At 41.7% G+C, this 23,460-nt stretch overlaps 1 protein-coding gene across 3 annotated transcripts in view; it reads left to right on the top strand.

The window, feature by feature from the left end:
* Gyc88E (Guanylyl cyclase at 88E) overlaps positions 1-23,460 on the top strand; it is a 205,189-nt gene that overhangs the window by 160,897 nt on the left and 20,832 nt on the right. For all 3 annotated transcript variants that reach the window (XM_065225647.1, XM_065225646.1, XM_065225645.1), the window contains exons 3-5: positions 19,864-20,209; positions 20,283-20,564; positions 20,710-20,915. In XM_065225647.1, the coding sequence (XP_065081719.1) occupies positions 20,042-20,209; positions 20,283-20,564; positions 20,710-20,915 (656 nt within the window). In that variant the 5' untranslated portion in view covers positions 19,864-20,041. The remainder of the gene's footprint in view (positions 1-19,863; positions 20,210-20,282; positions 20,565-20,709; positions 20,916-23,460) is intronic.

The raw sequence follows: 23,460 nt of genomic DNA, 5'->3' as shown, positions 1-23,460 counted from the left end.
CTATAGAAAGAAGGTCGCTGCTTAGGTTGCCGAGATTACGTAAATTCCCCTATTGAAAATCCTGCCCAGAACATGTGGAAAATAACATAAAAATTCTATCGTGCCCTCAAGAAAATATAAAAAGTACTAAATAGCATTGATTTTCCACCAGAAAAGCTCAAAACTACCACTCACTCATCTGGTCATATCACAAAAACTATTTTTCCAAATCATTTGCCTTTGGAAACACATCTAGTAGAAGAGTTTTCCAAAGTTAGGTGAAAGTTTAAGTCAAAAATATTAAGAAATAAAAAATCCCGCCCATTGTGAAAATAGGCCATTTTTTTTTGACATTTTGGATACCTTCCGCTAATCAGCCTGTTTACTGTAGTTACTATAACAAAAACAAAATATGGTTACATCTATAAGAGTTAACATTAAAATTTAAGGTTTTTGGCGTCTCAAGATCACGAATAGCTTATTTGGTTGTGGAGTAATCTCTTCTTAAAGATGAAATCTTATGAAATCTCGAAAATCCAGGATTGTAGCCGTGAGGGATCTTGGCACTTCAGAGCAAAATCAAAAAAGGCGCTTGTTCAGAATGCCAAAATAAGCGTTTTGGGCAAGTTTGGCTCAAATAGGTGACATCGACCACAGGTGGTGTACCCACTTGAGCTGGAATGACCCATAAGCAATTTTGTTTTGCTTTCTATACGATTTGTTTGTTTGTGCATATATTTGTAAATCATAGAAACAACATTGATTATACGTTCATTCATTGTCTGGGCAGTTCAGATGGATGACGGAACGTGGTGGAGGCGAATGAACCACGAATTGCAGCAGCTGCTGGGAGAACCATCCATCATCCACACTGCAAAAATCGGGCGACTATGGAGGGCTGGGCATGTTGTAAGAATGCCGGATGACGACCCAGTGAAAATGGTTCTCGAAAGCAAGCCAACAGGAACAAGAAGGAGAGGCGTGCACCGGGCAAGGTGGATTGACCAAGTAGAAGGTGACCTGCGGACCCTTCGCAGACTACGAGGCTGGCGAAGTGTGGCCATGGATCGGGTAGAGTGGAGACTACTTCTTCGGACAGCAGACGACAGCCTAAGCCTTAGGAAGGTCTTTTAGAGCCAGAAAATCACAAAAATGAATGCAGTTTTCGAAGAATTTTAAACAAAAGTTTGTTTCGGAATGATATATGATATTATTTGTACACTGGAACCTGAATTTACAAACCACACCGGGATTTAGTTCGTAAAAAGAAAACTCGTTATTTGGAATTTACTTCGTAAAAAAAAGTTTTTGAAAATATTGTCAAATACTCCACACTGCCCCAAACCACCATCTACCATCTGTTCGAATGAAACTTCGAAATCGCCTTTTCGAATGATTGCTGCAACGGTTTGTTTTAAAATCAGATGAATGCAGGATGAACATTGTTATGAGAAGCGATAGGGCCTTCAGTTGGAATGCGTAACGCAAATCATTCAAAACGATGATGAAAATAATTCTATCGAACGTCATTTGTTGCTCAGAGCGGACAAACGAGGTGGAAGCATAGCCATGGCTATCAGAGGTAGTACGAACATTGGTAAACCGTGAAAACCGAAGATTGTCTATTTGGGGTGGAGCAAGTTTCCTCTATCAACAAGTAATTTTTGTATCCATGATGAATGGCTGTACATGAAATTGAAACAATTGAATTAATAATCTAACCTAAAGCATTTTCAAGTCGATCTCACTGCGTCCTAGCAAGAAGTACGGTCGACTTGTTTCGCGCTCCGTTGTTTTGGAAGTTTTCTCGGTATTCGCTTGATATAAATTATCAGTTTTTTTCTCGCTAAGTGACTCCTGGCATAGTTCCCGGTAAATTGATCGAAAAGTGAGTTTTTTTTAGTAGAAAGTGTCATTTTCGGATCGATTAATCCGTGCTATTGGTAATTCGCAAACCAATTTGGGCATCATCGTTGCGTGGTCACGCATACGCGCTCACGCATACCCGCTCACGTATCATCATCATCGAGTGTGAGCACCCGTTTCTACATCTACATCGTTCATCAATCATCGTGCGCCTGTGTGCGCTGAGTACCGAGCCTCGATCAAGTGCACCACAACGAAGGTCATCCACGCAGCGCGTCTCTTCCAGCCATCTGTGTAAACGCCTACACATATAACGCTCGGTGGTAGTAGTATAGGATTATCAGATAAGTTTTTGTTTTTTTCTTGTTTCTTTTCCTCCCCCATTAGTTAAATTTTCATTTTGTATTTCTGTGTTTGTAGTGTTTTCTGTGTATTGTGTCTTTGCGTTCAGTGGGAGAGCGTTTTGCGCTCCCACTAGTTGAACAAAATGGATGTTTTGTCAGAAGACGACATGGATGACCATTCATCTCAGAATAATGATGATGTCATCCCTGGTTCGTCGTCTCAGTCTGTCAATGGGCAGGATGAGAAAAGCACCAGATTGCGGGCCTACCCGAATGACTCGACTGGCCCATGGGTTGTCTGTTTTCAGCCCAAAAACAAACCCTTGAATGTTGTTCAGATATCTGATGATCTGACAAAGCGATTCTCTGCCGTGACCGAAATAACGAAGGTTAGGCACAACAAACTTCGTGTGACCGTCGCTAACCTGAAACAGGCCAATGAAATTGCTGTTTCCCAGTTTTTCACACTGGAATATAGGGTGTACATTCCAGCTTCTGATGTGGAGATCGAAGGCGTGGTCACTGAGGCGAGCCTGAACCCCGAGATACTGGAGAAGCAAGCGGTTGGCCGATTCAAGAACCCCTTGCTTCCTCCGGTAAAGATACTGGCCGTTCATAGAATGAAGTCAGTATCGCTCAGCGAGGGTAAAAAGAGTTTTACCCCCACAGACTCGTTTCGGGTGACCTTTTCTGGATCTGTCCTTCCTCAATACATCGAGCTGGGAAAACTTCGTCTTCCTGTGCGGTTGTTTGTACCTCGGGTCATGAACTGCCAGAATTGTAAGCGGTTGGGACATACGGCCTCCCACTGCGGCAACAAGGCACGCTGCTCCACATGCGGGGAGAAGCATGAGGATGGCGCCTGCGCAGCTACTGCACCAAAATGCGTGTACTACAATGGAACTCCTCCTCATGCTCTCTCGTCGTGCCCGGCGTACAAACAGCTCGGGGACAAAATGAAACGCTCCCTTAAGGAACGTTCCAGGCGGTCTTTTGCAGAAATGCTTAAGACAGCCAAGCCATCGACCAACGAAACAAATCCCTTCGCTCTTTTGTCAGATGACGAGTCTGGCTCTGACTTGGCTGAGGAGGGAGTTTCTTTCAGTTTTCCGGAAGGTTCTGCCCGGAAACGAAAACGCATCCGTTCGCGGAAAGTTGCAGATCAAGAACCCCAAATCAGCTTACCCAAATCAAGGAGTGGTGGAAAAAAGGAGACTTCTACTCCTCCTGGATTCCGCAGAACTGATTATACCCAGGATTTTCCACCTCTTCCGGGGACATCCAAAACCCCTGATGCCCCAATTTCAAGAACAGAAACCCCTTCTTCATCTGGGCTGTTCTCATTTGATGACATTGTGGACGGTATTCTCAAATACCTCAACATTTCTGATCCTCTGAAAAGCATTGTCCTCACATTGCTTCCGACTGTGAAATCCTTCTTGAAGCAATTGACTTCAAAATGGCCCCTTCTTGCAGCTATCATCTCCTTCGATGGATAATTTTCCAAACGAGGTCGGGGATTTGATCACTGTTCTACAGTGGAATTGTCGAAGTCTTATTCCGAAATTAGATTCGTTCAAGTATTTAGTCCATAACAATAATTGCGATGCATTTGCCCTCTGTGAAACATGGCTCTCTTCAGAAATTGATCTCCCTTTTTTTGATTTTAACATTATTCGATTGGATCGTGAGGATTCACGTGGAGGAGGGGTACTTTTGGGGATCAAAAAGTGCCATTCCTTCTATAGAGTGAATCTTCCCGAATTCCCCGGTATTGAAGTTGTCGCATGTCAGGCTACCATTAAAGGTAAAAGCCTTTGTATTGCTTCTGTATATATTGCTCCTAGATGTTAATCGCAAACAACTTTTCGACATATGTGCGGTACTTCCCGCTCCATGGTTGATCATGGGAGATTTTAACTCCCACGGTACAGGCTGGGGGGAGCTGTACGATGATAACCGTTCTACTTTGATTTATGATCTCTGCGACAACTTCAACATGACAATCCTTAACAATGGAGAAGTAACACGTTTGGCTGGTCCATCCTCGAATGGTAGCAGATTAGACCTCACCTTTTGCTCCAATTCACTATCGTTGGATTGCACTTGGCATGTAATCCAGGATCCGCACGGTAGTGATCATCTGCCGATCAAAATTTCGATTGCCAGTGGGTTCAACTCGTCAGAATCCGTTAACGTCGCGTATGATCTAACCCGTAACATCGATTGGACTAAGTTCCAATCCGCGATAGACGATACAGCATCGTCAGTGGAAGAGCTTCCGCCGTTGGAGAAATATAATTTCCTCTCTAATCTCATCGTCGACAGCGCACTTCAAGCTCAAACACGACCGGTGCCGCGATCGTCTATTCGTAAGAAAACACCATCGCTCTGGTGGGATCAACAATGCACGGAGGTTTACCGTAAAAAGTCCGACGCGTTTAAACTTTTTCGGAAACGCGGAACACGTGAGCATTTCAACGCATACACATCTCTTGAACGCGAACTCAAGAGCCTCATCAAGGCCAAAAAACGGGGTTACTGGCGGCAGTTTGTAGACGGATTGTCGCGCGAAACGTCTATGAATACGCTTTGGAGTACGGCGCGAAGAATGCGTAACCGGTCTACTAACAACGAAAGCAAGGAATGCTCGGATCAATGGATTCTTAAATTCGCGCGAAAAGTGTGTCCGGATTCCGTGCCGTCGCAGTTGATTCCTCGCGAAACCGTGAATCCGGTAGACGAAATCAGTCAGCCTTTTTCAATGGTGGAACTTTCACTCGCTCTCCTTTCGTGTGGCAATTCTGCCCCGGGATCTGATAGAATCAAGTTCAACTTGCTGAAAAACCTCCCAGACGTCGCTAAGAGGCGCATGTTGAACTTGTACAATCAGTTCTTGGAGCTCAATATTGTTCCCGACGATTGGAGACGAGTAAGGGTGATAGCCATTAAAAAGCCTGATAAACCCGCGTCGGATCACAATTCGTATCGGCCCATCGCGATGCTGTCGTGTATTCGGAAATTGATGGAGAAAATGATCCTTTTTCGCCTCGACAAATGGGTTGAGACGAACCACCTTCTTTCAGATACTCAATTTGGTTTCCGTAGGGGTAAGGGAACGAACGACTGTCCCGCGTTGCTTTCCTCGGAAATTCAGTTGGCTTTTGCCAAGAAAGAGCAAATGGCTTCTGTGTTCTTGGATATCAAGGGGGCTTTTGATTCAGTATCCGTTGAAGTTCTTTCAGAGAAACTCCACGCTTGTGGATTGTCTCCATTAATGAATAATTTTTTGTACAATTTGCTGTCAGAAAAACATATGAGCTTTTCTCATGGAAACTCTACAGCTTTTCGATTTAGCTACATGGGTCTCCCCCAAGGCTCATGTTTAAGCCCCCTTTTGTACAATTTCTACGTTAGAGAAATTGATGTCTGTCTTAGTGACAATTTCACGTTGAGACAACTTGCAGATGACGGCGTAGTGTCTATCACAGGGCCAAAAGAGGTTGACCTGCAAGGACCCTTACAGGATACCTTGGACAATTTGTCTACTTGGGCTATTCAGCTAGGTATCGAATTCTCCACGGAGAAATCTGAGTTGGTCGTTTTTTCTAATAAAGCATAGCCCAGCACAACCAAAGCTTCAACTTTTGGGTAAACCGATCACTCATTCCATGTCTTTTAAATATCTCGGGGTCTGGTTCGATTCCAAATGCACCTGGAGATCCCACATTGAGTATCTGAGACGAAAATGCCAACTAAGGATCAATTTCCTTCGATCAATTATCGGAACGTGGTGGGGAGCCCATCCACAAGATCTTCTGACGTTGTACCGGGAAACGATTTTATCGGTTCTAGAATATGGTAGTTTTTGTTTCCAGTCGGCAGCTAAAACGCACATCATCAAGCTGGAACGGATCCAGTATCTGCGTATCGCGTTAGGAAGCATGCACTCGGCTCATACTATGAGTCTCGAAGTGCTGGCGGGCATGTTGCCACTATCCGTCCGTTTTTCAGAGTTATCTCTGAGGCTCCTCACTAGGGTGTTTCATTTTGAAAAAAGTGATGAATTTTTGATAGGCCACCCTCCAGTTCGATTCATAGCCCCAAAATATGAACCTGTGCAAAAAATGGTAAAGATTGATGAAGGTTTAGAGGTCGCGCCAATGATTTGGATTTTGTATGGAGATTTTGGTGAATTAGTATGGGAAATTATTGATTTTCGTTTACATTGCTCTAACTTTGGTTGTAGTTGTCCAAACGTTGAAAAAAAAAAAATATGTGGTTGTCATGACAATGATCAACAAGCCTGTTGTTGTTGCGATGAAATTGGCGTTGTTGCCTTGTACATATTCATCTGTCAATTTACCCTATTTTGCCATTTTTTCACATTTTTATAATTCTTGATACGCTGCAAAACTGAGCGTAGCAACTGTAGGCTTTTTGTTTATTGCCATAGCAATAACATACTAAATTTTTTCGACATTTGGACAAGTAGAAGCAAAGTTATAGCGATATAAGCGATTTTTTAAATTCTTCCATAGTAATTCCCATACAAATTTCAAATCATTGGCGCGACCTCTAAACCTTCATCAATCTTTACCAATTTTTGCACAGGTTCATATTTTGGGGCTATGAATCGAACTGGAGGGTGGCCCATCAGAAATTCATCACTTTTTTCAGAATGAAGCACCCTACTCCTCACCCGTTGCGAAGTAATGAACCCACTGGTGATCGAAAACTTTGAGAAGCTTCTGGAGCTAAATCCTCAAACATATTTTATGACTTTGTACTACCTATATTTAACACAGGATGTCAGCCCTTCAAGAAATATTCCCAATCGTGTAGTCTTCTCCGATTTCGGCAATTCAGTGAATTTTGATTTATCTATGACGCAGGAAATCCGCGGAATTCCAGAGCATCATCGTCCTATGATTGCTCCGTCATTATACGCTGCAAAGTTTGGCCATGTTGATTCTGCAAGAACGTTTTTCACAGATGGATCTCTAATAGAGGAGTCCGCTGGTTTTGGTGTATTTAATGAATTTCATAGCGCCTCTCGAAAACTTGAAGCTCCTTGTTCTGTGTATGTGGCTGAACTGGCAGCAATTCACTACACCTTGGAAACTATTGCTTCACTTCTTCCAGACCACTACTTTATTTTTACGGATAGTCTCAGTTCTGTCGAGGCTATCCGTTCCATTAGGCCGGTAAAGCACTTCTCGTATTTTCTCTTGAAAATACGAGAACTGCTTAGTACTTTATCCGTGCGCTCTTTCATCATCACCTTCGCGTGGGTCCCTTCGCATTGCTCAATTTTGGGCAATGAGAAGGCGGATTCACTTGCGAAGGTGGGCGCTATGGAAGGCGACATTTATGATCGACAGATCGCCTATAGTGAATTTTTCTCTATTTATCGTCAGCAGTCGCTCGTTAGCTGGCAACATCAATGGAGTGAAGGGAGCTTGGGACGATGGCTACATTCAATTATCCCTAAGGTGTCGAAGTTTGCATGGTTCAAAGGGTTGGACTTGAGTCGAGACTTCATACGCGTGATGTCTCGTCTCATGTCCAATCACTATTGTCTAAACGCTCACTTGTTCAGTGTGGGGTTGGGAGACAGCAATCTCTGTGAATGTGGACAAGGTTACCAGGACGCTGATCACATCCTTTGGTCTTGTGCGGAGTATCGTGGAGTCAGATCACATTTTTATGATTCCCTTCGGGCTCGAGGTAGACAACCTAATGTTCCAGTTCGGGATATTTTGGCTAGACGCGATCTGGAGTTTATGAAACTCATATATGTTTACTTTAAGGATATTAACCTTAGATTGTAAGTTTGATTAACCTTTTGTTTAGTTTGTATTTTGTACGTGTGGGTTTTTTTTTTTCAATGTTTGTTTTCAAGATGAATAGAAATAATTTCATGCTTTAGGATTAATTAAATAGTTGTATCGTAAACCACATTTCAAACCTCCTTCTTCCCTTTTCCCATCCAAAAAATTGTAAATCTCCACTAACCTCGAGACAACCGCGAGTACTCGGTCCAGTTCCTTTAACTTTAAATTTAAGACAGTAATAATGTATAACGCAAAGGATAACTCGGCTCTGTAAAGTTTATTCGATTGAGCCTGTACAAATAAAGTAATTATAAAAAAAAAAAAAATTTCAAGTCATCCTATCCTTAAATTGTTGTCCTCCGAGCCCTGTATGTTTTACAGCCAATTTTCAAATAAATATCATTCTTCATTTGGCGGACAGTCAAATGGATGCTCATCAGTTGATGACGAATTCAACCATAAGGAAATCATCCGAAATTCGACAGCATATTGTTAAAGGGCTCGAGCAAAACAATTATCAGTCGAAGTATTGCGGATGTTTTCGTTCAGTGCACAATATTAGAATTGTTGGAATCGGAGTGACATCTAGGATTCGGAAATCCATGTACCATGCCACTTTGAAATCCAAGATGGTGGCATCCGGTTACAGAACAACTGGAAAATACTGTACTATCGGGGAGAGGTATAGGAACCGGAAATACATCTCTGATGCCATTTTGAAATCCAAGATGGTGGCATCTTGGATCAAAATGGTGTCAGATATCGAATTTTGGTCCCTACACGTCACGCCAATTAAAAAAAAATACCGATATTGTGGGGTATTTGACAGACTTTCTAAGATTTTCCGTAGCCTTGCATTTCAAAATAGCGTCAGACATTGATTTCTGGTCCTTACACGTCACGCCGATTCCAAAAATACGCATATGGTGGGGTATTTGACAGCATTTCCTAGCTTTTCTGTAACCGGAAGCCGCAATATTGGATATCAAAATGGTGACAGACATGAATTTTCGGTCCCTACACGTCAATCCGATTCCAAAGATACCTATTTTGTGGGAGTATATGACAGAATTTCTAAGTTTTTCTGTAACCAGAAGCCATCATATTTTGACGTAGGACTACGTCTTTAATTTCTATACTGGGGGTCACCTAATAAAAAAAATAATCAAAATTCAGACATGTAACGAAAAATCCCAAACGTGGACGTAGGCCTTTATTACCGATGTCACTTCACGGTGAAGTGACAACTTGTCACTCACGGTGAAGTAATTTCCATTTGATTTACACAGAAATCACTTCACCGTGAGTGGCAACTGGTCACTTCACTTCGTTTTCACCGTGAAGTGACTCTCGTAATAAGGGCCGTAATGATAGAGCGCAAATCGAACACACGACACTGCGCATGCTCACATGAGCGAGCTCAATGTTCGGTTGACCACTCACCATTTCACCAATCAAAGGAAGGGAGGAGAAAGCATTTTGAAAATCTTCAGGGAAATTTGCAGAACTTCAGTCCAAGAATCTACAGTGATAGATAAAAAAAATTCACAGAAGTTTGGAGATCTACTAAAAAATTATTGAACATCAGTTTAGTTCGTAGATCTTCTGAACAAAGAAAAAAATATAACAGAACTTCTGAAAAAAATCACAAGAATGGTCATAGATCTTCAGATAAATTTGAAGAACTTCAAGAAAGTGTGTAGATTTTCTAATTTTTTTTTTAAGGATCTCAAAAACTTCCATGAACTATCAGTGAAATGTGCAGAACTTCAGGGAAATCCGGCGATTAAAAAAAAAATATACAATTTCAGAGAATTTTAAGGATTTTGAGAGAGACATTTAAAACTTAAAGGAAGCTCAAATATTTTCTGATAAATTTGGAGAACTTTAGGTAATTTAGAAGATCTTCAGGAAAATTTTACGATCTTCAGAGTAGCCCGAGAGCCTACAAAACTTCTGAGAAGTTTGCAGATCTACTGAGAAATTGATTGAGTCTCAAGGTTTTTTCGTAGATTTTGAGAACTATGGAGCTGCAGACAGCTTTACAGAACTATAAATATAGGGGAAATGGATGTAATGTCGGCCTTAATGCCCCTAATTTGGCCCATACATAAATTCAGCAATCGACTAAATTTACAATAGCGACCAAAAACATCCCAATGACGCGTTCATCTGCCGTATGCCTGATAATGTTTGCACCATCGTACAGATAAGGTTCCCTCTTCACCTGTGCACACAATGCCTTGGTTTTCTTTGCATGCACGTAACCTATAGCTCATACCGTAGTAAGCTGTGTATAAAAGAAAATGATTTACTTAGTTTGACAGTTGCACCATGACGAAGTGGCAGCGTATTCATGATTTGTCGCACACGCAAATGTCGCAAAAAGACATTTCAATCGCCGTGGGAGTGTCCCGGTGGACCGTCAAAAGGGTTTTTGACCGAGAAAAGAAAGGACAACTATCCGCGAAGGTGGCCACAGGTCGTCCGAGGTCAGCTCGGGTTCCGAGGGTCATCGCTGCTATCAAAACGAAGATTCGGGGGAATCCAGTGCGTTCAATGAGGAAAATGGCAAAGGAACACGGGATCAGTGACATTACGGCACGGAAGATCGTAGAGGAAGATTGTGGGGCGAAGTCGAGGGTACGGAAAAAAACTCACATGATTACCAACCGCATCCGGGAGCTACGAGTCAAACGATGCAAGAAAATCTTGAACTTCCTTAAGCGAAAAAATCCGGTAATCCTGTTCACCGACGAGAGCATGTTTACCGTTGATCCCGTATCAAATTCCAGCACCAACTGGTATATTAGTTCTCTTCCGGTAAAAGACGTGGCCGACGAGCACAAGAACGTGTATCTGACCAAGCATCCTGCTAGCGTTATGGTGTTTGGATTGGTGGCTTCCAATGGCAAAAAATGGACCCGGTGTTCATTCCAGAAGGCGACAAGGTCAACACGGAGGTCTACATCGGGATTTTAAGTAAGTATGTTCTTCCGTGGATCAAAGAACAGTACGGTCTGAAGCCAAATGTTGTATTTCAACAAGATGGGGCTCCGTACCACACCTCGAACCGCACTCAGAAGTGGTTGCAGGAACATCTTCCGTTCTGGGCGAAGGATATGTGACCGCCATCCAGCCCCGATCTTAATCCGCTGAATTACTCAATATGGCGCGTCATGAAGGCTAAGGCCTGTTCTAAACGCCACCCGAGTACAGCAAGCCTCAGACAAACATTGTCCCGTACCTGGGGAAAAATGGATCAAGACTACATTATTAGAACCTGCCGTGCATTCCGGAAGCGTGTGGAGGCCGTAATTGCAGCAAGTGGAAACTCGATCGATGATTAACATAGTTTAAGACTCTGAAAAACATCTCCCCTTTAAATAAATAAAAAAACTCGAAAACGATAATGATGATAATGATAAATAGCAGATTTTTAGCGATGGGCCCAATGGCCAACATTAAAGCCATTTCCCCTATTTGCAGAAATTGGAGGAACTTCAGAAGAGTTCAGAGTGTAGATGGAAGATCTACTGAAAAATCTGTTAAAATAAATTTTCGGAATTTTATTGTGATTCTTGGATTTTAAGAGAAGTTTACATAAATTCAAGAAGTTTCGCTGATCTTCAGAGATACTTGCACAATTTCAGAACAAATAGAAGATCTTCAGAGAACTTCCTAAAACTCCCGAGAAGCTAAAAAATTTCCATATAAACGTACAATACTTTAGGGAATTGTGTAGATGTTCAGAGATATTTCCAGATATTCATCGAATCATGAAAATCTACAGAGAAAATTACAAAACTTTCGAAAAGTTCGTAGATAATTAAAAACTTAGTAGACATCAGAGATAATTGTTGATATTTAAGAATCTTAAATCTGCAGGGATTCAGGAACTTTAAAGATTTGTAGAGAAATTTGCAGAACTTCTGAAGAATACAGAACTTAAAAAAAAAAAGAAATCTGCAGAACTACCGAGAAATTTGCGTATCTTCAGGAAAGTTTGTTGATATTTAAATATATTTTACAAGAAAACATATACAAAACTTCAGAGAAATATGCAGAGTTAAGTTATTCACAGATATTTTCAGAACTCAAGGAATCATGTAGATCTATAGAGAGATTTTCCCACTAGTTTGTCGAAAGTTGGTATCGACATCCTGGCGAAGTTTTAAAATCCTTTATCGTCTTCATATCACAGTTCTTGAAGGACCATTGGACCGTCATTCGGAAGATCCGGAACATCCGTAAAAGTGTTTCATTTAAACTTCACAGTTCGAAGTATTTCGAGAAAACCGCGAAGTTCTAGAATCAGTATCATCGATGCACCACTTTCACGAATCTTCCGGAAGACGATTTCATTGTCATTCGGGTCCATGTTTATGTTACGACCCCAAATTATTTATTATATCACAGTTCATCGTGTTTTACAAAAAAAAAACGTGGAAGCCATGGATCAGTTATATAGATTGACCATTTTACGGATGTTCCAGATCTTTTAGACGACGACCCCATGGCCATGCAGGTACATGTTAATACCATGACCCCAAATTCTTTTTATATCACAGTTCCTAATGCTTTAGAAAAAAAAAAAAAACTGCGGAGCTCTACGATCAGTTTCATTGGTTGACCTTTTTTACGGATGTTCTGGACCTACCAGAGGATGGCTCCATGGCCATCTAGGTCCATGTTTATGTCATCACCCCGAATTCTTTCTTATATCACAGTTTCAAATGCTTTCAAAAAAACCGTAGTACTCTAGGATCAGTATCGCGGATTGATCACTTTTACGGATGTTCCGGATCTTTCAGAGGACAGTCTCAGGAGAGTTAATCTGTATCCGAAATTTGTTCTCTAGAACACTTGAAGTAAAAGGGCTTTTCAGCCATCATCAGGCAATTTGTGGAATCTTTAAGGAATCACCTCTAATGATTTTTGATCATACAATTTTCGAACAGATTTATCAACCGAAGGGTTAAAGGGTGGATCAATAAACCTTATCTTGCAAACTGATGCACGCCTATGCATATCAATTTTACCATCGAAAAGAAAAGAATTTTCCCTAGCCCGACGGTGTTGTTGATTTGGCAAGGTGAGCTTCGATTTGTGAAAAAAGATTGGTTGAGATTTCACGACGTTCCTTTCTTATAAACAAACGGGTGTCATCGTCACCAGTTATGATACTTATAGAGATGTGACACGATATCGATATCGAATAAACTTTACAGAGCCGAGTTATCCTTTGCGTTATACATTATTATTGTCTTAAATTTAAAGTTAAAGGAACTGGACCGAGTACTCGCGGTTGTCTCGAGGTTAGTGGAGATTTACAATTTTTTGGATGGGAAAAGGGAAGAAGGAGGTTTGAAATGTGATTTACGATACAACTTTTTAATTAATCCTAAAGCATGAAATTATTTCTATTCATCTTGAAAACAAACATAGAAAAAAAGACCCACACGTACAAAATACAAACTAAACAAAAGGTTAATCAAACTTACAATCTAAGGTTAATATCCTTAAAGTAAACATATATGAGTTTCATAAACTCCAGATCGCGTCTAGCCAAAATATCCCGAACTGGAACATTAGGTTGTCTACCTCGAGCCCGAAGGGAATCATAAAAATGTGATCTGACTCCACGATACTCCGCACAAGACCAAAGGATGTGATCAGCGTCCTGGTAACCTTGTCCACATTCACAGAGATTGCTGTCTCCCAACCCCACACTGAACAAGTGAGCGTTTAGACAATAGTGATTGGACATGAGACGAGACATCACGCGTATGAAGTCTCGACTCAAGTCCAACCCTTTGAACCATGCAAACTTCGACACCTTAGGGATAATTGAATGTAGCCATCGTCCCAAGCTCCCTTCACTCCATTGATGTTGCCAGCTAACGAGCGACTGCTGACGATAAATAGAGAAAAATTCACTATAGGCGATCTGTCGATCATAAATGTCGCCTTCCATAGCGCCCACCTTCGCAAGTGAATCCGCCTTCTCATTGCCCAAAATTGAGCAATGCGAAGGGACCCACGCGAAGGTGATGATGAAAGAGCGCACGGATAAAGTACTAAGCAGTTCTCGTATTTTCAAGAGAAAATACGAGAAGTGCTTTACCGGCCTAATGGAACGGATAGCCTCGACAGAACTGAGACTATCCGTAAAAATAAAGTAGTGGTCTGGAAGAAGTGAAGCAATAGTTTCCAAGGTGTAGTGAATTGCTGCCAGTTCAGCCACATACACAGAACAAGGAGCTTCAAGTTTTCGAGAGGCGCTATGAAATTCATTAAATACACCAAAACCAGCGGACTCCTCTATTAGAGATCCATCTGTGAAAAACGTTCTTGCAGAATCAACATGGCCAAACTTTGCAGCGTATAATGACGGAGCAATCATAGGACGATGATGCTCTGGAATTCCGCGGATTTCCTGCGTCATAGATAAATCAAAATTCACTGAATTGCCGAAATCGGAGAAGACTACACGATTGGGAATATTTCTTGAAGGGCTGACATCCTGTGTTAAATATAGGTAGTACAAAGTCATAAAATATGTTTGAGGATTTAGCTCCAGAAGCTTCTCAAAGTTTTCGATCACCAGTGGGTTCATTACTTCGCAACGGGTGAGGAGCCTCAGAGATAACTCTGAAAAACGGACGGATAGTGGCAACATGCCCGCCAGCACTTCGAGACTCATAGTATGAGCCGAGTGCATGCTTCCTAACGCGATACGCAGACAACGATACTGGATCCGTTCCAGCTTGATGATGTGCGTTTTAGCTGCCGACTGGAAACAAAAACTACCATATTCTAGAACCGATAAAATCGTTTCCCGGTACAACGTCAGAAGATCTTGTGGATGGGCTCCCCACCACGTTCCGATAATTGATCGAAGGAAATTGATCCTTAGTTGGCATTTTCGTCTCAGATACTCAATGTGGGATCTCCAGGTGCATTTGGAATCGAACCAGACCCCGAGATATTTAAAAGACATGGAATGAGTGATCGGTTTACCCAAAAGTTGAAGCTTTGGTTGTGCTGGGCTATGCTTTATTAGAAAAAACGACCAACTCAGATTTCTCCGTGGAGAATTCGATACCTAGCTGAATAGCCCAAGTAGACAAATTGTCCAAGGTATCCTGTAAGGGTCCTTGCAGGTCAACCTCTTTTGGCCCTGTGATAGACACTACGCCGTCATCTGCAAGTTGTCTCAACGTGAAATTGTCACTAAGACAGACATCAATTTCTCTAACGTAGAAATTGTACAAAAGGGGGCTTAAACATGAGCCTTGGGGGAGACCCATGTAGCTAAATCGAAAAGCTGTAGAGTTTCCATGAGAAAAGCTCATATGTTTTTCTGACAGCAAATTGTACAAAAAATTATTCATTAATGGAGACAATCCACAAGCGTGGAGTTTCTCTGAAAGAACTTCAACGGATACTGAATCAAAAGCCCCCTTGATATCCAAGAACACAGAAGCCATTTGCTCTTTCTTGGCAAAAGCCAACTGAATTTCCGAGGAAAGCAACGCGGGACAGTCGTTCGTTCCCTTACCCCTACGGAAACCAAATTGAGTATCTGAAAGAAGGTGGTTCGTCTCAACCCATTTGTCGAGGCGAAAAAGGATCATTTTCTCCATCAATTTCCGAATACACGACAGCATCGCGATGGGCCGATACGAATTGTGATCCGACGCGAGTTTATCAGGCTTTTTAATGGCTATCACCCTTACTCGTCTCCAATTGATTTGGGCAAGCTGATTTGGGGTTCTTTATTTGCAACAATCAGCGAACGGATGCGCTTTCGTTTCCGTGCAGAACCTTCCGGAAAACTGAAAGAAGTTCCCTCCTCAGCCAAGTCAGAGTCAGTCTCGTCATCTGACAAAAGAGAAAAGGGATTTTTGTCAGTGGTCGATGGCGTGGCTGTCTTAAGCATTTCTGCAAAAGACCGCGTGGAACGTTCCTTAAGGGAGCGTTTCATTTTGTCCCCGAGCTGTTTGTACGCCGGGCATGACGAGAGAGCATGAGGAGGAGTTCCGTTGCAGTACACGCATTTTGGTGCAGTAGCTGCGCAGGCGCCATCCTCATGCTTCTCTCCGCATGTGGAGCAACGTGCCTTGTTGCTGCAGTGGGAGGCCGTATGTCCAAACCGCTTGCAATTCTGGCAGTTCATGACCCGAGGTACAAACAACCGCACAGGAAGACGAAGTTTTCCCAGCTCGATGTATTGAGGAAGGGCAGATCCAGAAAAGGTCACCCGAAACGAGTCTGTGGAGGTAAAACCCTTTTTACCCTCGCTGAGCGATACTGAGTTCATTCTATGAACGGCCAGTATCTTTACCGGAGGAAGCAAGGGGTTCTTGAATCGGCCAACCGCTTGCTTCTCCAGTATCTCGGGGTTCAGACTCGCCTCAGTGACCACGCCTTCGATCTCCACATCAGAGGCTGGAATGTACACCCTATATTCCAGTGTGAAAAATTGGGAAACAGCAATTTCATTGGCCTGTTTCAGGTTAGCGACGGTCACGCGAAGTTTGTTGTGCCTAACCTTCGTTATTTCGGTCACGGCAGAGAATCGCTTTGTCAGATCATCAGATATCTGAACAACATTCAAGGGTTTGTTTTTGGGCTGAAAATAGACAACCCATGGGCCAGTCGAGTCATTCGGGTAGGCCCGCAATCTGGAGCTTTTCTCAGCCTGCTCATTGACAGACTGAGACGACGAACCAGGGATGACATCACCATTCTTCTGAGATGAATGGTCATCCATGTCGTCTTCTGACAAAACATCCATTTTGTTCAACTAGTGGGAGCGCAAAACGCTCTCCCACTGAACGCAAAGACACAATACACAGAAAACACTACAAACACAGAAATACAAAATGAAAATTTAACTAATGGGGGAGTAAAAGAAACAAGGAAAAACAAAAACTTATCTGATAATCCTATACTACTACCACCGAGCGTTATATGTGTAGGCGTTTACACAGATGGCTGGGAAGCGACGCGCAGCGTGGATAACCTTCGCTGTGGTGCACTTGTTCGAGGCGCGGCACTCAGCGCACACAGGCGCACGATGATTGATGAACGATGTAGATTTAGAAACGGGTGCTCACACTCGATGATGATGATACGTGAGCGGGTATGCGTAAGCGCGTATGCGTGACCAAGCAACGATGATGCCCAAATTTGTTTGCGAATTTCCAATAGCACGGATTAATCTTTCCGAAAATGACACTTTCTACTAAAAAAAAACTCACTTTTCGATCAATTTACCGGGAACTATGCCAGGAGTCACTTAGCGAGAAAAAAACTGATAATTTATATCAAGCGAATACCGAAAAAACTTCCAAAACAACGGGGCGCGAAACAAGTCGACCGTACTTCTTGCTAGGACGCAGTGGGATAATAAGTCTGTAAATGTCCGTAACGAAAAAAAAAAAAAAAATCTGTGAAAACAATACATGTCTGTAAATTCACAGACATGTCTGTAAATCTGGCATCTCAGATTGGAGTACTCTTTAAAACCTTCAACAGGTGTGCGTTGTACTTCTTGTAAGTTATTGCATGTGCCTCGCCTCAATGACATCTGGATGATCAAATACTCCAACCTCATAACTACAATTCTCAAATATTGCTTCGCTCCAAGTTGGTTACAGAAATTCTCACTAGATCCGCACATTCATTACTTATTAGTATCATTACCACTAATCACCAAACAAAACAAAAGACTTATTCAAGATTATGTAGGTAAAGCTTTCACCCCGTGTGTACTCTCTTTCGAATTACACTGATCTTGAAAAAGTTATGCCGTCTTTCTTCGTTTCCAAACGACCTGAATTACACTAGCAGATGGTTCACCTTCATTCTTAGACCTACAGTCGGGAATCCTTATTCCCGGATGGTTTTTTTTGCCCATATTCCTTTATTCCTAGATGCTTGAGCTGCGGCAGGTAGAATGGATTCCTCACTGTACCTCAGTGTATAGCTTAAGTTTGAGCAGCGCGTGTACGGCGTAAACTTTATCCTTTGCAAACAGAAAACAAGTTTGGAATAATTATTAATGTTTGCGCAAAAGAATCTTACTGAAGAGCTTTAAAGGAAGTCTTTTGTGTTTTGCTCCTGTCCTCGGGTGATTTTTGATTCTTGAATGAAACTGGGATGGTTATGATGGAATTTTTAATAGATTTACCGTTTTTCCGGAAGCATAAATTAGTAACGGTCACGTTCCGAATTAGTTGCATTAGTCATGTAAAATATTGTTAATCCAAGCTTGTATTGAAACCATTTCACGGATAATTTACTTCGATGCTTTTCTGGTAGTAACAGAGCGCAGCGATTTTGCAGCAACCCGAACAACAAAGGAAAAGGATGGCTTCCCTTCAACGAAGGGAAAATGTGCGATTTTATTTTTCCAAAGAAATAACAACTTGCGAAAAACTAGAGACGAACAAAAAAAAAACACATATCGATTGCGTGGTTGAGCGAGCGTGGCTTTCTTGGAAGTAATTTGATACTGGAACCGGCAGACGAGGATGTATGGGCGCGCGTAAGGATGCCAGTCGATACGAGGATGAAGCGGAGCGGGGCGGGGAATTGGCTTGAATTTATTTTTTTCATTGAGGCATTTCCTGACTAAGATTAGCATTCTTGGTACTGACCGAATAATAATAATCGGAGGAGGGTTCAGAATGGATCAGTCCCTTCACAATTCCTTTGTTGGCGGAGAAAATTAAATTCATTGGAAAGGATGTGATAGACGTGCATTTGATCATTAAACTTGTATGCCATGTCTTTTTTGGCTTCTGTGGAGCAGGGATTAACAATTTTCATCGCTTCCGAAGAAGATATTCCTGATGGATGGAAGAATGTGATTAATTTATTTGGTATTTGAATTTCAACAGAGAAATTATCCCATACTTATGAACAAACACAAGCTGTGTTTAGTGCTATTCAATTAGTGGCAGCGTATCAACATTTCGGCTTGATTTGATACAGCTGACCGGAAGCAAATTCATAAGTTATGCCACTCCGAATTCCATCCTGCCCAAATGACACTAACCCATCTGGAATACCAAATAGGATCCCACGCTTGGGCCACCCACTATCATTTTCAGCACTAAATCACCGTCCCATTAAGAACGAGGCGACACAACATTGATAGAGCCTTCTTTAATTGGCTCATGTTTTTTTTTCCAGTGCATTAATTACACACACGGCTGGTTGGATTCCTAGCTTGACCCTCACGACGACTTATACGAAATTTGTTGACTACCACACCATCGTAGGGGAGTAATACGCGCCAGCGGGTTAATATTTTTAAGCAGTAATTAAAATGACAATTTAACCAAATGATAGCCCACCTAGCAGTTCTGGGTGAAAATCAATTCAATTGTGTTTGAGCAGTCCACGAAAAATGGCTGTTGGTCATATCACTCCGGTGGCGCGTTTTACGCCATTTCCCTCTATATGTACGTATTTCTTTTTTGGCATAATCCTCAAACATTTTCCCCTTCCTCAGCTGCTGCTGTAACGTAGTAAATCTCCCCCACGGATCGACGGTGGTCAGTCACGTTCCATGGATTAAGTTCGCTCGGTCCATCAGCCAAGCGACACTTAGCCCGGGTTGATTGCAAAAATAAATAGACCATTATTGTTTTTCCTCTCACTTTATGACAAAATCAGCTTCAGGGCTGTGAAATAAAATCGAAGCTGCAGTGCAGAACCGATAAATATAATTTCAATTGACGTCATACTATTTAATATATCAAAGTAATGTGACATTTTTGTGCCCATTTTGAATCTCGACTCTCTTCTCTCCCTTCCAGGACCACCCCGGGCCCGCCCCACGTGTCTCGTTCGAGTGTGACTGATTGAAGCCGTGCAGCAAGTGAACGAGGATCGCCGCAGTCTGAGAGAGTGGCCTGAACGGGGGAGGCCACACTCATTGACGCCTGCACGCCGTTGTCACGATAGCGCCGTACCCCGCGTCCGGCATCAGCAGCTATGTACGGACTGCTGCTGGAGAATCTTTCCGAGTATATTAAAAGCGTCTACGGTGAGGAAAAGTGGGATGACATCCGCCGACAGACCGGAATCTCGTCGCCGTCGTTCAGCGTGCACGATGACTACGACGAAAACCTACTCAACCAACTGGCGGCGAAGGCGCAAGAAGTGAGTCACACCAACTATCCACTAACTATCCTTCCAGCACACGAAATTTACCTACCATTGTTTATTCGGCCAGATCCTTGGAATATCCGAACGCGAATTCATGGACCAGATGGGGGTCTACTTTGTGAATTTCGTTAGCCAGTACGGCTACGACCGGGTGCTCTCGGTGTTGGGTCGACACATGCGTGACTTCCTGAATGGGTTGGATAATTTGCACGAATATCTCAAGTTTTCCTACCCATTGATGCGTGCCCCGAGCTTCATCTGCGAGAACGAAACGCGCCATGGCCTAACGCTGCACTACCGCACCAAGCGCAAGGGCTTCGTCTACTACACAATGGGACAAATCAGAGAGGTAACGTCTTGCATACCTGGGGCCACATTATGGAACCAAGCCGAAACGACTTTTTCGTTCGTTTCATTCGTTTCGACTTCCCTGGCTTCGACGAAACAAAAAGCTTCATTTCCCGTGTTTAATGTTTTCCCTCCATTCTCAACAGGTGGCACGTCATTTCTACCACAAAGAAATGCAAATTGCCCTGGTCAAGTCGGACCTGCTCGGGGAAACTAATCACTACACGTTCCAGCTGACGTTCGACAACAGGGCCTTCTCGCTGGCCACACTGGCCATGACGAGGGAGGAGAAACACTTGCCCATCAGCGCGTCGGTGCTGTTTGAGATTTTCCCGTTCTGCATTGTGTTTGGGTGAGTTTTTCTTTTATGAGTTTGTGGGTGGCGTTCGCCGGGTGGGAAACGGGTAATTGGTTTACGGTGTTGAAGCATTCATGGGGTGTGGAATGTTGTGATTATGGTAATTAATCTGATTGAGCTAATTAAAATCAACACTTTAATGGATTATAATTTTACCACAGCGCACGGAGTGGTTGAAAGTGTCATTTCGTGCGCTTAGCCCTGCAATGGTAGCCTTAATCATGGTCAATTTTGGAAGCCTGGGGTGCATATGCAACCCACACGATGTACTGCTGTATTTCAAGATCCTGATTATTTAGAAGGGTGATGTCTTTGGAAAAGTTTATAAGGATGACAAGAACATATCAGTTAGAAATGCTCCCGCTAAGTGGCACTTGGGAGCTTGCAAATATTATGTGCTGTCTATTCTTTATTTTCAGATCGTGACTATTTTAAAAGTCGAAGTTGATCAGGAAGACAAAGGCTGCTTAGTGATGTACATATTAGTTCGCAGGGCACACTGGGTCATGAATGCAATCTAGCGTAGCAAAATTCATAACTCCGAAACGAAGCATTTCCACGACTTGGTGTCTTGGGCAAAGTGTCTCATCATAATAAGGACCTTATATTAACATAAACAAATAGTTCACAACTCTTCCGCAAAGATGGCGCCATAATCTAACTTCTTTCTCTGACGTTTTGGAGACTTAATGTCTTCGGCAAAGTTGTTTATCTTGACAAAATAAACAACTCTTTTCAAAACGTAAAATTTCCGCAGCCTACTGGTTCCACGTTATATGGAGTTAAAGTTGCTTTCTGTTTCGGTTTTTGCTTACAACCATATAATTTTATATATTCTTTTATGCAAATTAATTAAATACATAACTTTTGTGAAGAAACATACTGCTTTAAGCTTCAAATTTAATATCGTTAATATTGTTGAAACAACGAAATTAAAAAAAATACAGCAATTTTTCAACTTTATTATCTCCCAAAGCGCAAAAAATTGCAACCTGACATTTTCAGTAAAAATAATGCAGTACTCGATTCACAAATTATCAAAATTTGAGAGAGGTATATTTTTGTGTTTTTGAGATTTCTTCATTTCAGTGCACAGAGGTCCAGAATGCAGATTTAGGTGGAATGATATGTTTTGAGCCTAAAATTTAAACTTTAGAGTTAAAGTCTCTTCTACAAAGTTGTTTCTTATAGTTAGGCCCTCATTTTTATGGCAATGAATTCTAGAGTGGTTCTTATTATCAATAAAATCAAAAATCTTAATTTTTGGTTTGAATAAATTAAGGAATACATTCTTCGGCAAAGTTATAGCTGAGCTAATTTCTAATTTTAAGCTATAACTTAATATAAAAAAAAACTTTTTTATATCTCTTAAGTTGACCGATTTAGAGTAATTTTCTTGAATTGAGATGGGGTGTCTCAAAAAAAAAAAAAAAAATGAGTTGTTTTGCTCTAGTTTTCTTATGTAAAATTTCTCCGCAAAGGTGGTGTCTTCAAATAACATTTAGTTATTTAGAAGGTGCAAATTTTTGCTGCACAAAGCTTGTCAATATCTTTCGCCGATCAAGAGCTATTTACGTTTTTCTACTGAAAAATGCCCTTTTCAAATGTGAATATCTCTGGTTGGGGCAAAAAAAAAAGTATTTTTACGACATTTGAAAGGGCGTATGTTACTCTCACTAATATAAAAAAATAGGAGGTATCTTATTTTTTAAACTCGTAAAAATCAATTTGAATTTATTCATATCCTTTACTATATTTGGGTATATCTTTTTTACTAGAAGAGATACAGGCAACACATTTCGGTAGAAATCATTCGTCTTAAAGAGTTTTAAAAGAGTTTCAAATGAAAAATTTAAAATAAAACAACAATTATGTCTGATAGTCAAGCAGCATTAAATGCTTCAAAATCAGCAACATGCAATTCAAAATTCGTATGGGAATGTGTAATGTCACTTCAGAAATTTGCCTGTCAAAACCAAGTAAACCTATATTGGGTTCCTGGCCACTGTGGAATTGAAGGGAATGAAAAGCCGACACGTTAGCCAGTCTAGGATCATCTCAGCAATTCATAGGACCAGAACCATTCTGTGGAGTTTCTGCTTGTTCTCTTAAAATGGAGATCAAGAAATGAAAAACAAAATAAAAATGGAGACCAATTGGAACAACACTTCCATTGCTAGGCAGTCAAAAGGTTCATAATTCCGAACATTTCAATGACTAGCAAAATTCTTGAACTATCAAAGAAAGATCTCAGTGTCTGGTTTGATAACAGGACATTATGAGATGGCTAATAACTAGGTAGGTCATGACTTTTCATACACATTTCGAGACAGTTGGTGAAAGGAAATTTGGATTCAAGCTGCTGCACGGGTAAGTTGGACATTGATTAGCTGCGTCGTGGGTGATTTGCCCATAATTAATATCGGCGGATTTTCACTTCTGGCGATCCTGCCAGGAGACGAACCTGGAATCTTGGAGACCCCCGATAGGTAATAAAATGGCAAATCACCCACTTGCAAGGAAAATAGGATAAGAACGC

Source organism: Ochlerotatus camptorhynchus, unplaced genomic scaffold, assembly GCF_037179485.1.
Source record: "Ochlerotatus camptorhynchus isolate MF236.1 unplaced genomic scaffold, CSIRO-AGI_Acam_v1.1 ptg000232l, whole genome shotgun sequence".
Taxonomy (NCBI): domain Eukaryota; kingdom Metazoa; phylum Arthropoda; class Insecta; order Diptera; family Culicidae; genus Ochlerotatus; species Ochlerotatus camptorhynchus.
Note: the sequence above shows the minus strand (reverse complement) of the source record. Positions and strands in the feature narration are given on the sequence as shown.